This window comes from Archocentrus centrarchus, chromosome 10 (assembly GCF_007364275.1).
Source record: "Archocentrus centrarchus isolate MPI-CPG fArcCen1 chromosome 10, fArcCen1, whole genome shotgun sequence".
NCBI classification, from domain to species: domain Eukaryota; kingdom Metazoa; phylum Chordata; class Actinopteri; order Cichliformes; family Cichlidae; genus Archocentrus; species Archocentrus centrarchus.
This window is the reverse complement of record NC_044355.1, coordinates 12,559,888-12,575,736: the sequence shown is the minus strand read 5'-3', so window position 1 is coordinate 12,575,736 and position 15,849 is coordinate 12,559,888. Positions and strand designations below refer to the sequence as shown.

The following is a 15,849-nucleotide window of genomic DNA, read 5'->3' as shown; positions in this document are numbered from 1 at the left end:
TTATTACATTTTTTAAAACTATTTTTGTAGAGAGTTTATATTATCTAGCTTTCATATTTATATCTTATGTGAGTGTCTTTTTTTTGGGGGGGGGGGGGGGGGGGGGGGGGGGGGGGGGGGGGGGGGGGGGGGGGGGGGGGGGGGGGGGGGGGGGGGGGGGGGGGGGGGGGGGGTGGGGGGGGGGGGGGGGGGGGGGGGAGGGGGGGGGGGGGGGGGGGGGTGGGGGTGGGTGGGGGGGGGGGGGTGTTTAATAAAGGATTCTGATTCAAGAATAAAGTATTTCTCATATCTCTTTTAGTGTCTCATACGCGCTCAGACTTCAACTCCCAGAAGGTTTTGCGGTCCTTCTCTGTGTTTACTACCAGTTGACATCCGGCGTCTTCCCGTCCATTAGCCTCCGATACCCAGAGTCACTATAACGCCATCCGTCTACACTCGATCATTTCCCCATGGAAAACGTTTCCCGCTGACTTGTCGATTCAACTGAATGCAAAATTGCATCGTTTTCATCAGATGCAGGTAAGGCCGACGGCACGGAAAACCGTCCTTACGCCGTTAGCCTGCAGCTAGCCACGGACAGGAAGATCGAGCTAACACAACAGCTAATGCGATAGCAGCAGTGGCTTGTTCCGTTCGCAGGTCTCTGTTTCGACATGTATCTGGGTGAAACTCTGTGGTTGTCGGTGTCTCCAGGCGAGACACCCCCCCCCCCCCCCCCCCCCCCCCCCCCCCCCCCCCCCCCCCCCCCATCTAATGCACAGCTTCAGCTTCTAGTAAATTAATTAGCTGTGATGCCTGAATGTGATTTAGCCCGCTAACATAAGGTTAGGCTAACTGTTGGATTAATCTTTAAAGCTCGCCGTAGCCTGACAAGCCAAGATTCTTATTTTTGATGAGTTAAATCACGGTGTGTTAAAACCTGGTTGATCGGCGTTTGTACAGTTCAGACAACTAATCGATCATGTACAGTTTTGACCTATAGTGTTGTCATATTAGCCGCAGCGTTAGCCTCACAGTTTGTGAGCGTTGCAGTTTTATGGTGCCAGTTTTTTTCACAGTGCTGGTGTTTGTGTCAGGGCTCTGGCCCCGTCTCCAGCTGCTGAAGCACACCGGTCCTGTCCTTTCTGCTCCCCGTCCACGGCCTTCCTTCTTGCTGAGCCATGACCACCCAGAGGGATCTTGATATGGTGAGTGAGGCTCTGCCACCTTTAAAAACACACAACTGAGGCGACGCTCTCTGTGTTCTGAGGGCACCATGCTCAACATTAATACATTTGATTATCTCTGTGACTGATGTAGGTGTTTGTGTGGGGGTGGGGTTGTTTGTGGATTAGCCAGCGTGCACAAACACTTAACTGGATAGTGACTGCTGTTCCTGTGAACACCATCTGTCTAATCTGAGTTAAAACGTTGGCCTACTTTCCTTTAAAGGTTTAGATGCCAATTGATTTGCACCCTCTTATTACATCCTGCCCTCACCCCACCCAGCCACAGGAATGGACACAATAGCAGAAGTTTCTGTTGGCTTTCTGCTCACTTATTTCTACTATTTTACAAAGAAAAGCTGGCAGTTATTTGCATGTGGAAAGTTTCAACCAGTTGATTTTCTGTTTTGCAAAGTAGTTTTACATGCTTGTTTTAGTGCTTTTAATTCTGTATAATAAGAGAAGCAACAGTATCAGAAATTTTACCAGCAAAAAAATGCCAAATAAGAAGACATTTTTCAATTACACTGGCTAGCTGATGTCTGTTCTTTCACAAAACCAGTAAATGACTGGTTTTATTTCATTATTGTGTCATGTGTAAAACAATAATAGACTTATAACACACCAATAACAAAGAAGTACCATCATAACTTATCATGTCACTCTTTTTTTTTTCCAGACTTTAGAAACAAAGGCAGGAACTTCTAAACACAAAAATTATGAAACTGTCATTTCTTTATTCTAGTTCTAGTTATTCTTAACTTGTCATACTTAGGGCAATACAAAGGAAAGCATAATTCACTCTCAGCTTCCGCCTGGATGTTTTTAAATCTGCCGACTTCAGGGTCAACAGGGAGGAATCCTGTTTACTCTTTTGCAATCAAAGACCTTTGACTTCTTAAGTTTGCAGTAACATCAGGCTCAGGACCCAGTGTTGAAAAATAATGTGATGAAGAAATGATAGACTTTAAACCAGTTCAGATATTTTATAAATCATATTTCTTTTTGCTTTTTTTTTTAAATCTTGGAATGAAATAGTTCCATATATGAGTGGCTTTTTAAAAAAATTTAAAGGTTATAATTGGCCCACATTTTTACACTTACAGAATCCAAACTGAGTTCCCTGTGTGACGATATACGTGATATTTAAAGACAATTATTGGACATTTTTCTTTTATGTCATTTTTTTATGACATTTATGAAGCCAGGCATTCATTTAATTGAAAAATAAGAGTTTTAAATTGCAGACATGATTCCTTTAAAAAAGGAAAAAAAGTTGTCAGATGTTTTATGTAGGACAGTAACATCAGGTAAAACCCACAGGAGGCCAGAGTGTTATTTAATAGATCATCCCTCTTGGCAGCTATACTGAAACTCGTGGCTGGCTATGTTTTCAGGAAACTTGACCAGTATGAAGAATGGATAAGCTTTTGCTATCCAGTTTAACCCTTAAAAACGTAATCATAAATCTGTTTGGAAGACTTCTTTCAGTTGGTGAACCTCAAGGACTTTGTGATGCAGGATGTTGCCATGAGTGACCTGGCAGATTTGACTCTTGTTTTTGTTTTGTTTGGGATGAAAGGGATGGGGACAAAGCTTGTTAATAATGACATGGGTATGCAACCCCACATTGAGGTTATTCAGTTCACAGGGGGATGGGAGGGCAGAGGACCACCGAGAGGAAAGGGGGTCGGGGGGGATGTATTTGTAAACAGATCAGAGAGCGGGGTTGTCCCTTCCTGACGTCACACCTCGTGGTTAAGTCTCTTTGTTCTCTCCTCTATGATTTGTGAACCAAAGAAAGTTCATGTTCCACCTTTTTAAGACGCACAAATGTGGGGGAAAAGTTCTCGCATCTGTCGGCTCTGAATCTGGAGAAGAGATGTCCCAGCAAAAAAGATTTAGCTGATTGGATCTGAATTGGGTTTTTTTTGTTTGTTTTTAACTGAAAAAATTCTGGAATGATTGAATAGAGATGACAGCTAAATAAGGATCAGTGACAGAGGTTCAAAATGGGCTGATAATTTATTTAAGTTTCAATCCTGACCACGAGCTGACATTAATGCAGTCTAATGTAGGTGAAAAAATGAGACAAAAAATTTCTTTCAATATAAAATAAGCTGTGAGAAGCTTAAAATCATGAGGTTAACACAAGTGAGAGCAACACTTCTGTAAGTCTGGATAAATTAAAGGTTATGGCAGCCATAAAACACATTTACCCAGAATAAATCTTCTAATCATAGCAAATCCTATTTCTTTTAGTTCACATTTTACACCTTTATCACCGTCACCATCAATTAATCAAGTAATCCGATAAGAAATACGGTTGTCTTGTTAATGAGCAATCATAAATATTCAAAAGAGAAAAAACACAGGTCTTTTAAAATGAGCTGCAGAAAATGAGGCAGATTTGGTGTGTGTTCATGTGTGTGTGTCTGCGTGTTTAAGTGTGCTAGTGAATGAATTTGTGGTTGTAAGCCTTTAAAGGAGCATGTGGTGGGTGTAGTGAAGAAAGGCGAGCATATCAGCGTTCTCAGAACTGAGGTTTGTCCGCTGCTTTGATGCAACGTTTCCTGTTGCAGAAAACAGACATTCTGATGGTGTACATGTTAATAATAAATGTTAATAATAATTCAGTGTCAGGGAGTTTGAGCTTTTATGGAGGGGTGAGAGGACACTGGCGTAAAGGGGAAGGGGTGTGCTAATTTTGTAACACTAGAAATAAAGCAAGTGTTTATTTTAATCATTTTATGCCAATTATCTCATATTCCTAGTCGGTGGAAACCAAAATCAAAGTTGAGATTAAAACCCCAGCCCTAAGGGAGAACAGAGATGGGAATCAAAGAGTAGCTCCCCATCTCTGTTTAGCCATATGAGGGTTAACGCCAGTGTTTTTAGTCTGTTATCAGGTTTTTCCTGGCTCAGAACAAGCCTTTGTGGGTGATTACACACTTGTTGGTCTACATTTAGTTAGGGCAAAGAATCCGTGTTACCTTACAAAATGGAAGTCTGTTAATTTTTCTGGCATTTGGGGCAGATTTTTTTTTTTTTTTTTTTTTTAAAGTTGTTTAAATTTAAATAAATTAAACCCCCACTTAGAAAAATGGTTAAAAGTTTTTTTTAAAGTCACAGTCCTGGTGATGTTTCCCTTGCATGTGCAGGAAAAACCCTGAGTTTATTGTTAATGAGAAACATTTTTGATGCCTGGTTTGGACTTGCATTTACAGCAGGACTTAGTGGTATTTTTAAATCTTGTAGTAGGACATGGGCAAAGAATGTCAGGCAAATAGATTTCATTTCTACCAACCAAAATGAACCCTCACTTGAGTAGTTTTTTTTTTTTTTTTTTTTTTTTTTTCTTACAGTCACATTAAAATACTTCTCCAATCCACTGCCTGTTTGTTTTTATACAGCAGCAGCACAACTGAATTATGAAGAAGCTAAAATAAATGCTTTATGTTTGCTTTACTTTGCCAAAGTTTTAAGTTTGGTAGATTTCTTGTAAAGTTTGCTGCAGTGTGACAATCACCACCCTGCGTCTCTCTTTGTAGCATCAGTACCTGCAGCCTACAGGGCTGATTGCAAATAAAGGCTCAGCATTTACTCCACTTAATTTATTTTAAAGCTTAATAATTATTTTCTGATATACACGTTCAATATAAATCTAATAATAATCTTTATCTTTATATTTTAAGTTGATACCAATTAAATGAGCTTTTTTGTGTCCCACTAATAATCTAATCGTCTGGTCCCAGTGGAGATAAAATCTTGGACACTGCTTAAAGGCATGTAGGACATGAAGTTCCCTTTTATTTATTCTTTAACAGACTGCTTTGTTTAGATGCCCAGAGGACAAAAAAAAAAAGGAAGCCCCTCTGTTAAGAGACCCTCCCACAGACACTCGGGGCTTGGGGCCACGCACTGGCCATGTAAATTTAATAACATGGCCCAGAGCTGTCTGGGACACCTGGGGTTATCGCATTAGGCTGACGGCCCGGAGAGTAGCAGCAGCACCCTGGAACTAAAGGCCCAGTGTTCTCCCCCCACTGCCCCACCCTGATCTGCTGTTGTCTCCAGCAACAGGGGCTCACTTCAGCGTAAGCCCTCGGTAAATGAAGTCGCCCAGTCAGAGGGTGGAGATCTGGTGTGGCTAAATCTAATTAGACTGGAATGCCTGTCTCTTCACACCCTTCCGAAGGTCACCTCATGTCTGAGGAGGTTAGAGGAAGTAAAGGGATTTCACCATGCCTAATTGAGAAGAATTTTAATGGCAGTTTGGCTGGTATGACATTTCTGTGGGCCGATATTTAATGGCTTTTGTTTGTCGCTTTAGGTGCACCTCCGCCTGATCCTGGTCAGTGGCAAAACGCAGGACTTCACTTTCTCTCCGAATGACTCGGCCACGGACATCGCCAAGCACGTATTTGACAACTGGCCTGCAGGTACATTTTAAAGGGATCAGTCTCCTCTGTTTCCTATTTTCTTTAATATGGTTTACATTCTGAATCAGTCTGTTTTGGAGGTTCAGTCTCACATATTTTGCTAGTTTCTGGAAATATTTACCAGATGTGCGATCTCTTTAAAAATACGTGAGTTTTAACACTGGCTAGTTTAAACAAATTGACAAATTTTAGAAGTCAAAAGACAGATGAGCTGTAACAGAACAAAGTGGGAAGTACGGCCGTACTGCTGCCTCACAGCAGGAAGCTCTTGGATACAAATCCACTGCCTGGCCTGGGCCTTTCTGCACAGAGTTTGAATGTTCTCTCCAGCCACTCCAGCTTCCATGAGGTTAAGTTAATTAGTGTTTCTAAATTGAATTGATTGTAGGGGTGAATGATTGTATTTTCTATCTCTATGTGGTAGTCCTGCCACAGACCTGCGATCTGTCCAGGGTGTAATCCGCCTCTCACCCTGTGATAGCTGGGATAGGCTCCAGCCCAAATGTGGATAAGTGAAAGATGATGGATAGTTGAGGTGTTATTCTGAGAATGGGCCTATAAAAATTAAAAGCCTACCTGATTTAAATTTGGCAAGTCACCCATTCACGTTTATCTTGTCATGCACCTCTGGACTTTTTTCATCACAGCTGCTATTTTTTAGTCTCTCAGCCTATACAATTGATTTTGGATCTCCTCCAGTGTATAGAAATCAGCTTGATTTTAATTTTCTGGAAAAAGAAAAAGTGACAGGGGCCAGATCTGATAGGTGGGTTGAGCGTGAGCAAAGGTTGAGTTGGTGTTTCCCAAACACATCATGGTTCAGGTTGTTTCCTGTGAATGTGTTCTCCATCAAACACCTCAGGATTTTACAGTGAAACTCTGCTTCTGCAGTCTCATCTTAGGAGATGAGGCTGTAAGCAGATGACAAGCATGCTTCTATGCTCCTCATGTGACATGCAGCCTTTGGACTTCAAAAATGCACACTCTTCAAATAAAAACTGCTCAGCTGTAGCCAGAGAGCCAGCTCCAACTTGGAATGAAGGCATTACTGAAGTGCCAAAATCTGCAGTTTCTCTAGGAACCACCTGAGTCGATCCCCATAGACTTTCATGTTAAAAAGCATGTTTACAAACCTGGTAAGAAAGCAGTATTGACCTCAGTGGAGAGTATTTGAATATTTCACCTCTGAGGAGAGTGAACATTTTTACAACTCATCCATGTGCATACTGAAGTTGGGGGCATAGAGCAGTGCAATTGGTCAGAACAGGACTTCCACAGAATGATTTCAAAATGGCATCCAGGCTGAAAGCTGTCAGGACATTCCTGAGAAGATGATCGTGAGAGGAAACTGGCCAAATTTAAATTAATAAGACTTGAAATTTTTATCCGGCTTTTTTTTTGGATCACACTTTGTATTATGGTGTTGGATTGACACATTAATGTCAGAGCCAGACAAAAAACTTGCCAGGCCAGTACATTAGTCAGTATTAGCTCACTGATGGACTGGTACCAGTGTACGTGCCAGCTGATTAAATAACAAGAAACTGCCAGTTTGAGTTCATTTGGAAACAGAATCCTGAGTTTAGCTAAATAAAATTTTTAAATGTTTGTTTTGTTTAGTGTTTATAGGACGCGCACACACAAAAATACAATTGGCTGATTAAAAGTCCTGCATCAGTTAGGTAACTGATGCACTTGTTCTTCCTCTCCTTGACAGGATGGGAGGAGGAGCAGGTGAGCAGTCCCAGTATACTGCGCCTCATTTTCCAGGGACGCTTCCTTCATGGCAACGTCACCCTGGAGGTAAGGTCATCGCTGAGCAGACACGATCACACACAGAGAGAGAGAGAATGTGTCTTTATGCTTTTATTTGATATTGCTTTTATATTGCTGAAAATGCTCTTGTTGACTGACCAAAAAACCAAAAAGGCATATAGGCATACCTAGCAGCAGAACTAGCATGAACTTCTGCCGCTGTCCTCACATTCCCAGTCCTCATCCTTCCTCCTTTGCTGCTGTTTGGATTATTTCACAGTACCCAAAACATGAACTGAAGCAGACAGTATTTCCTGATCGAGAGCCAACCTCACTGCCTCTAATCTCTCACACTGGCTGGATGTTTCCTGTTAATCAGAGCAAGCGTGACATGAAGATGTGTGTCTCTCTGTTTCGCATAGAAATAAATGGGAAGTGAAATTGAAAACAGCTTTTATCATCTGAGACTCATCTGGACATTATCTGCTGGTCTAAGCTTTTATTCATGTAGTAGGCAAAGGTGGCGATGGATACCATTAAGATTTTATTAATAAAATATACTTTTATTTGTTTTCAAAAATTTGGTAAATTCATTTGTTACAACAGTCAAAATATTGAACACAACGTGTAACAAAAATGGCTAACAAAGAACATTAGCTCAATAAAATACAGGACAAAGTGGCTCAATAAGTTAAAAAAAAATCACATAAAATAAATGCAGGTATTCTGGTAAAGTTTTCCTGTGTCTGTCATTGTGGTAGCAGAGCTTGAAACACGTTAAAGGGCTCTGCTGCCTTCCAATACGTGACAGTTCTTGGCCTCCTCTCCAGCACAGCCTCAGCCATTTGGATGCTGGGTTTGCAGGCTTGTTCCAGTGGAGTGAGTGGTGCCAAAACTGAAACTGCTTATCATATATTGGGTAATATGTGCCCGATCCATACCAGAAACCTGATTTGTTTTAAGCCCCGTCAAAGCAACCATACCAGAAACCAGATCCTTTGTCTATACACACACAAAAAGGGGTTTCTTCCTTTCCTTTCTTTTCATTGACATATTCACTGCTTGACTGCTGCATATAACATGGCTTACAAAAGTGTGTCACATTCTAGGATTAAAGTCAGACTTTCCCTTTTGATTTTACTAATTGGGAAATGGAAGATTTTTTAAGAGTAATATATAGCACTAATTTAAAAAAAAAATCTCTATCAGATAAACAACTAAAGCTGAGTTTGTGATCCATGAACACTGGTTTAGTTGCATAACTTAACTGTAAAAAATTACCAAATTTGGATATTTACTTTTTTTTTTTTAAATGATAAAAAACACTAAACATGTTTTTATCTGTGTGTCTAAAGATAAAGGTTACTTTAATTTAAGACCTCTTTGTAGAAACATGCAAAACATAAATCTTTATATAACACTGATATCCATGTGACCATAATATACAGATGTCAGGCAGCATCTGTATATTATGTTTGCATTACAGGAGTGGTTTCCCACTGCCTTCAACCGAACATCAACTCTTTTTCTTCTGCCATTTGTCATGGAATCTTCTGATGGTGGCTGAGTTTCTTCCTTCTGCTTTTCTGTTCAGCAATTTGAATCCAACAATAACGAGAAATTGATGCCTTTAAAACTGTAGTGGTGACAGGAAGTGTGGTATGTTTTTGCTCGTCTGTAGAACAAATTGGTTTCTGGTATGGATCAGGTGTTGATTATGTAATCTCTGAGACTGAAGACTTGCCTATAGTTAAAAGGCTATTTATTGAGGAACCTGTGGCTGCCAATTGTCTTAGCACTAATTAGGAACATTTTAAAGAAGCCCTGAGTTAATAAGCCACATTAATCATGGAGAGCATGACCTTGATTTGAGATTGGAAATGCACATTTTTAGTTTGGCAAATCCCATCAGCTTCAGAATAGGGAAGCTGCATTGAAGACGCCACTTTGTTAGAGCATTCAAATATGATACATGGTTAATCCACCTCTTCCTGGACTCTGCCTGTCCTGCAATTAAAACTGGAAACAGCATCCACATCACTCTTGTGGAGTCTTATAAACACATTTGTACTTGGCTTTAACAGCAGACCTATATACCACAGAAGTAAAGGGAAAAAAACATAGATGTCTTTCTCTTTCAACTGTAATACTAGTGTGGGGGCCAACCTTAATGTACATCCTTCACTGAGGCCCCAGTTACATGTGTATTCCCTTACTGGTTGGTGAGTGGTTGCTGAAGGTTTACTGTCTCTAAATGAGGCATACAGTGCTGCATCAAAAATCTTGCAATTTCTTTGATCGCTAGCAGGTAGACGTGGTCGCCCATCATTTGCCTAGAAGACACCAACTTGTCTGCAAACACTCACCAACTACTTGCTGAGTTGGTAACTAAAAAGTGTAACACAAACCAGAGACAGACCATTTGCAGACAATTCAGCATCTTCCATGCAAACTGCTGGCAATCTGCTAGCAACCAAAGCATCACATGGAGGTTTTTGGTACAGATTCTCTTTGCAACCGATTTCACCTAGCAGCCACCAGCAACCTGCAGGAATAGCTCATCAACTGTTCAGCACCTTTGGTTCCAGGGGTCACCGACTGCTTTGTTGGCCTGTGTGAGGCCTAAGGAGATATTCTGTGTTGCCAGTTAAACTTGTATGTCATAGTCCACTGTGACTCATCACTAGTGTCACATCTCTTGCTCATCATTGTCCTGTAAAAAGAAGAAACAGCTGGTTGTGAATGTTTTTTCCTGTTCTCGAGTCTCTCTTATAAAAGATTACAATCTCAGTGAAGCTGCCTGATTAAATATGTATATGCAGAAATTGAGAAGAGGTTTCTGGTACAGCCTCATTTACTTCCAAGAGTCTGCACAGAGTCTGAAGAAGTTAAAGCTACAGAAACACTTGTAGGATATAGAACCGCTTTATAATGTGACCAACACAGTTTGGCTTCAACCTCATAACAACATTGATGCCAGGTAGATTGATTAATTTGTGTTAGTATGTTTTAAAAATGAAAACTATCATAGTAGCACATATAAATACTCATGACCCTACTCTCGACCCTACTCGGTTACTTGAAGGTTAAAATGTCTGAAAATAAAATGATCCCTATGAGAGACAAATATAAACTCTGAAAAGGTCATAACTTATAGCATTTATATTCAGCTGTTGTTGTTGTTGTTGCTGCCACCATTTAATCATATTGTACAATGATGAATGCGATGATAAATCACAACATGTTTTTTTTCTGTGTTTAAGCTCTAAAGCTGCCACCGGGCCGAACGACTGTCATGCACTTGGTTGCCAGGGAGACACTTCCAGAGCCCAACTCTCATGGTTGGTCTCATTATGACTTGAATGTAAAAATATTCTGGACTGTTTCACTGAATTTTACTCTACCAGCCACTTAATTAATTAAATATTTTATTTTTACTTTCACTGGCCCTAATATGCCATCATACATAAACCATCGTGTTTCTTTACTTTGATGTAAAAACCTTCATTGTTTTCTTCCGTAAGTCAGTATTTTGGGTTATTATCTCAAAATTTTGACTTACTAACTCAAGCTTCTGAGAAAATAACTCAAAATTAAGAAAATGGTGGAAATTTTGAGTTAATTCTGACTATTTCCACCAATCAAGAAATGTTTTTTTTTTTTTTTTTTTTTGTGGTTGGAAAAAAACTTCCATAGATTGATTTTTATTGTTGCCTGTAGTTTGTTTGCAAATACTCACTAACTTCCGGTCGAGTAGTAATAAAACTTACAAAAGTGAGATACAAACCGAAGATGGAGATGGTTCATCTTCAAAGTAAAAGTGGTGCCTCAGCGTTGCAGCCAACATGTTTCATAGAGCGCAGCTTTAACTTTGAAGGCAGATGGTCTCCATTTCCAATTTGTGTTGCACTTTTTAAAGTTTCGCTACAGCTCAGAGTGTAGCTGCCAGCATTTGTAGACAAGTCTGTTACTTCCATTTAAAGTATCACCACAGCAATATGATAGCAAGCGGGTCCCTGATGGATCCCTAAACCTGTGACTAGAAATTTTGTGAGGCTATACTCATTTTTCCCTTACGACTGGTGGTTGCTAGATAGTTGCAGATTAGTCTTCACGTCGGTGTGACTATGTTCTTATTCATTGAATCCTGCATTGGCATGACTGCCAAAATTGCGACAAGTTAACATCACGTGGTCAGTGCTGCATGTCTGCAAAACCTCAATATAGAGTGTAAAAGATGAATGTAGCCAAGTGGAAGTGGCGTAAATCTGCATTCCTTTCAGTGGCCAGCAGGGGGCGAGTACTGTTTAAGGTTGCATAGAAGACTAATGGCCCTTTATGAACACACACCACTTTGTTGATGACTTTTTGCGTGTGATCATTACTTTCAAGCCATATTGAATAAAAAATAAAGTTTTTTTTTTTTTTTTTAAAACTTTACTAGGTCCAAAAAGGAAGACATTGACTTGTCAATCACTAATTGTAAGCCAGTGAGTGTGCGGTTTCACAGTTGGACCCACCCATTGCTGACATCTAGTTTCAAAATACAATGAAAACACTGAGCTTGAGGCTTCATAACAAGGCCTGTCTAACCAGTGAGTGACACCGCAGAGGCTACATCTATTTACAGCCATGTTCACGGTGTGCCACACATTAATAATACATTTTGATTATTGAAGAATGTGATTAATGGTTTCAAAAAGCTCTTAAACACAGACAAAATATATGCACATAACCTTTCCATTAGATTGTTCTCAGTGTTTGCTGTTTCATGAGTGTCTCCTCAATTTAGACTAGTCAAATTTTTTCCCCCCTCTAAACTGGTCTCTGGAAACATCCCCATTATATTCAGTTTTATTTATGTACCATCAGTTCACAACAAGTCATGTCAAGGTGATTTTATATTGTAAGGTAAAGACTGTAGTAGAGAGAAAACCCCAGCAGTCAAAACAATGAACATGAACAAGCACTTTACAGCTGTTAGGAGGAAGACCCCCCTTTTAACAGGAAGAGAACTCCAGCAGATCTCAGCGATGTCTGTCTCGTGTCAGGTAGATGTTTTTTGTCTCACCTTATGTCTCTGCTCTCTTGTCTTTGTAGGTCAAAGGAACAGAGAAAAAACCACAGAGAGCAACTGCTGCCTCCTCTTGTAAAGCTACAGAAATTACCCCCCCCCCCCCCCTTCCTTTAACTTCACACACACACACACACTCTCACTCTCACACACACAAACACACATAACACACATTCATACATGCATACACTCCCTCTCCACTCCCTGCCTGTCATCCCGTTATCTGCGGATCTGGAATAAAATGCAGGAAGTCCATTCGGTGCCCTAACTCTCTTGCTTTTGGTTGAACTGTCCACTCTGAGGCTTTTTTTTTTTTTTTGTGCCAACATATTCACTTTTCTGACCCCAAACTTTTACTGTTATTACTTTTTATTTGAAGCTCATGACATTGAACAACATCGCAGATCTCTTCACGGCTGGAGACATTTTAAAGAGCTGTCATGTAGTGAAAATATGAGAAAAAAAAAACAGGAACTTGCCTCTCTTCATGGACACAGAAGTGCTATAAAGGATCTGTGGGCTTTAACCCTTTCCTACTAGTCACTTGGATGTTTCCCCGGGTTTTACTGAATGGTGTTAACCCTCTCAATGCACTTAACCAGTTTAATTCTAAAGTGTTTGCTGTGTTTCATCTCCTCTTTCCCTCGTGGCTTTTTGTTTTGGTCAGATGAACAGACCTTAACCCCCCCACATGGTAGAAAACGTGCCATCCTCCTCACAGACTGTTTCTGCCTCTCTGTAACCGAACCGTTTGGTCTGTAGGCCGTCACCTGTGTCTGTTCGTGGACCAATCAAGGAAAGACTTTTATCTAGAAGAGGAAACACTTGAGGGTCCACGGGAAACAGGAACAGACTCCCAGCGAGGCTTCAATAAATGCGTTCAGAGGATTCAGTGGATCACTTGTGCACCATCGGGTGCAGTGTTCATACCTCTGGTGGAGACTTTAATGACTAGGCTGTCGATGCTCCCTCGTGGTGGGAGCCAGCACGGCGGGCCAGTTAAACGCAGACAGAAGATGCGGTGGAAGATGCGATAGGGGAGTGGTGTCAGTGTGATACCTTTCTCTACTGGACACTGAAAACAAGGCTGAGTTTCTCCTGTTGGATGACTAGAGAAAAAAAAAGGAAAGTTTTGGTGGTGTTTCACCTCCTTTTTCCATTTGGATGCTGTCGTTTCTTCTTGTTTGCCTTTTATTGTGGAATTCAGTAATATCATTAATATTGAAATTTAAATATATCAATTTTTATCTTGTGTATAGGTATTTGTTGAATTTTAGTGCGGGTGAGTTTGTGTGCGAGCGTGTCTGAGGGCGTGTGATCGTGTGGCATAATGTATAAGGAATAGTGGGTGGCATGTGGTCGTAAAAAGAAGGTGGTGCACTGGTAGTGTTGATGGGCTGCAGTTTCTTGAGAAACAGTGGAAACCTTTTGATTCCTTCCATCGAGTGTCTTTTGGTTTGTGTTTTTTGTCAGTGTCACTGCTATGACGTTTAGCTCAGTATGAATAAATGTAAAAACTAAAATGCAATGTGGTCTACATAAAAGCTTGTATTATAAATTAATAAATCTTTACATAAGGCAAGTTCTCCTGGGTCATCTGAGATTTACTTTTTTCTTTGAAGTATAGTAGCTTTGCATGAATCGTGATTCTGATCTTTCAGTTCATCCCTTGAAACAGTTTAGCTCCTCCTCCTTTAAGACTTCTTTCTTCTGATTGGCTGCCTTTTGCAAACAGAAGGTTTCACAGCAGGTGGGAGAGGCTGGTGTCCATTTAGGCAAAATCTGGTGTGCCTTGGGGGTTTTGTGACTGCATGTTAAAATTTCCCCTAAAATAAGCCTCTGTATAAACAGAGTCTGTTTATACAGTTACCGGACAGTGAGAGAGTGACTTATCAAAGGACCTGATTGACAGCGATCAGGTTAATAAGGATTAAAAGAGACCGCTTTCTTATGTGGCACAAGCCACAACTAGCTATCCACTAATTAAACGGGATAAAAGCATCACAAAAACTATCTGCCAAGGAGACCAAAAATATATTTCATTATATTGTATCGAATCTGACCAACAGTTGGCTCAAGGCACCTTATATTGTAAGGCAAAGACCCTACAATATTGGAGACAGTCCTCTGTGAGCAAACATATAGTGATGAACAGAACCAGGCTCAGGAAGGTGCAGTCACCTGCAGTGACCAGGTGGTAGATGACGGGGGGGGAAAAAGGGTTTTAGGTGAGCAGAGAATATGAGACATCTTTTTGCACAGTTTTTGCTTATTTGGTTGTCTTGTTTTGCTGGGACACAGCTCACAAAGCCTAATTGTTGTTGTTTAATGACTTAATTAAAATATGCAAATAGTGATCAAAGTGAAATCAAAATCTTTTTCTTTTTTTTTCACTGTGCAAAATGGAATTAAAGGGAGATGTTTTTTATTGTTGGTGTAAATTAAATGTGAAATTTGGTCTACAAAGATATTTCTGAGGGTTACAGTTGCAAATGATTTTCTTTTTGGACAATGGGGGATAAACTGCTAAAATATTCTTAGTTATATTGTTGCAGTATAATGTTTTGATCTGTAGGTGGCATTGTTCCTCTCTGAACCTAATGACTGAAGGCTGTTGGAAGCTGGTGGAGGGTTTAAAAGTATAAAACGGTGAGGAGTGTTTCCACAGATTATTTTGGACTGATCGAAGTTTAAACGAACCCGTTGTTTTGGAGTTAAATCTGACAGAAGCAAGTGAAAGGAAACAGCTTGTGACCTACACGCTGTCATTTCCATCAGCTACATTTGGGTCATGATGTGTTGAGCTAATTTCTCCTTGTCTGCCTCAGGAATCTGCTCCTGACGTGTCGCTGCATGACATCCAGGTTTCCAGTTGACACTGGCAGTGTAATGTAGGAAAAGTGCAGTCCACCCACATCCCTTCGAACATACTGCACTTTTAAACCTGCCGCAGTGCTGGAGCTTCTTTTCTTTCTGTCTCTTCACGTTTTCCCTCACCCTAAGTTGTTTTGGAGTTTTGACAGAATTCAGTGAAGAGCAGAGGCTGAACAGGAGCTGACCACAGAGGAGTCTGGGGAGGGAATCTGCTGAAATCTTGGCTACTGATGGCTACCACAGTATCAGCTGCTTCTGCAGGATGAATTGCGTTCTGTGGCCAACATGACTCAAACCATGCATGTAACCAGTTTCTTGGGTGTGCTGCAGTGAGCTGCACTCAAACCACCGTTTGCTGGTGGCGTGTTGTTCCTCTGAGGGCAGTCTGCACTCCTGATGATTTAACTCCCAGTTTGACAGCAGTGGCTCCTGCTGCTTTTATCCCAGGAATATCCTGCTTAGGTAGTTAAACTGTACTTAAACAGCAAGTTAAACAAGT

General features: G+C 40.7%; 1 protein-coding gene across 2 annotated transcripts; it reads left to right on the top strand.

Moving 5' to 3' along the window:
- The first annotated feature begins 328 nt into the window (after positions 1 to 328).
- ubl3b (ubiquitin-like 3b) lies at positions 329 to 12,516 on the top strand. Of its 2 annotated transcripts, none has more exons than XM_030739859.1 (6): positions 329 to 519; positions 1,059 to 1,187; positions 5,539 to 5,647; positions 7,365 to 7,450; positions 10,666 to 10,743; positions 12,503 to 12,516. In XM_030739859.1, exons 2-5 carry the CDS (start codon positions 1,161 to 1,163, stop codon positions 10,669 to 10,671), a joined length of 228 nt encoding a protein of 75 aa, XP_030595719.1. In that variant the 5' UTR covers positions 329 to 519; positions 1,059 to 1,160; the 3' UTR covers positions 10,672 to 10,743; positions 12,503 to 12,516. The 2 variants fall into 2 exon arrangements, with proteins under 2 accessions (XP_030595719.1, XP_030595718.1); XM_030739858.1 differs by having other exon boundaries at positions 330 to 519; positions 1,077 to 1,187.
- Positions 12,517 to 15,849: the final 3,333 nt, after the last annotated feature.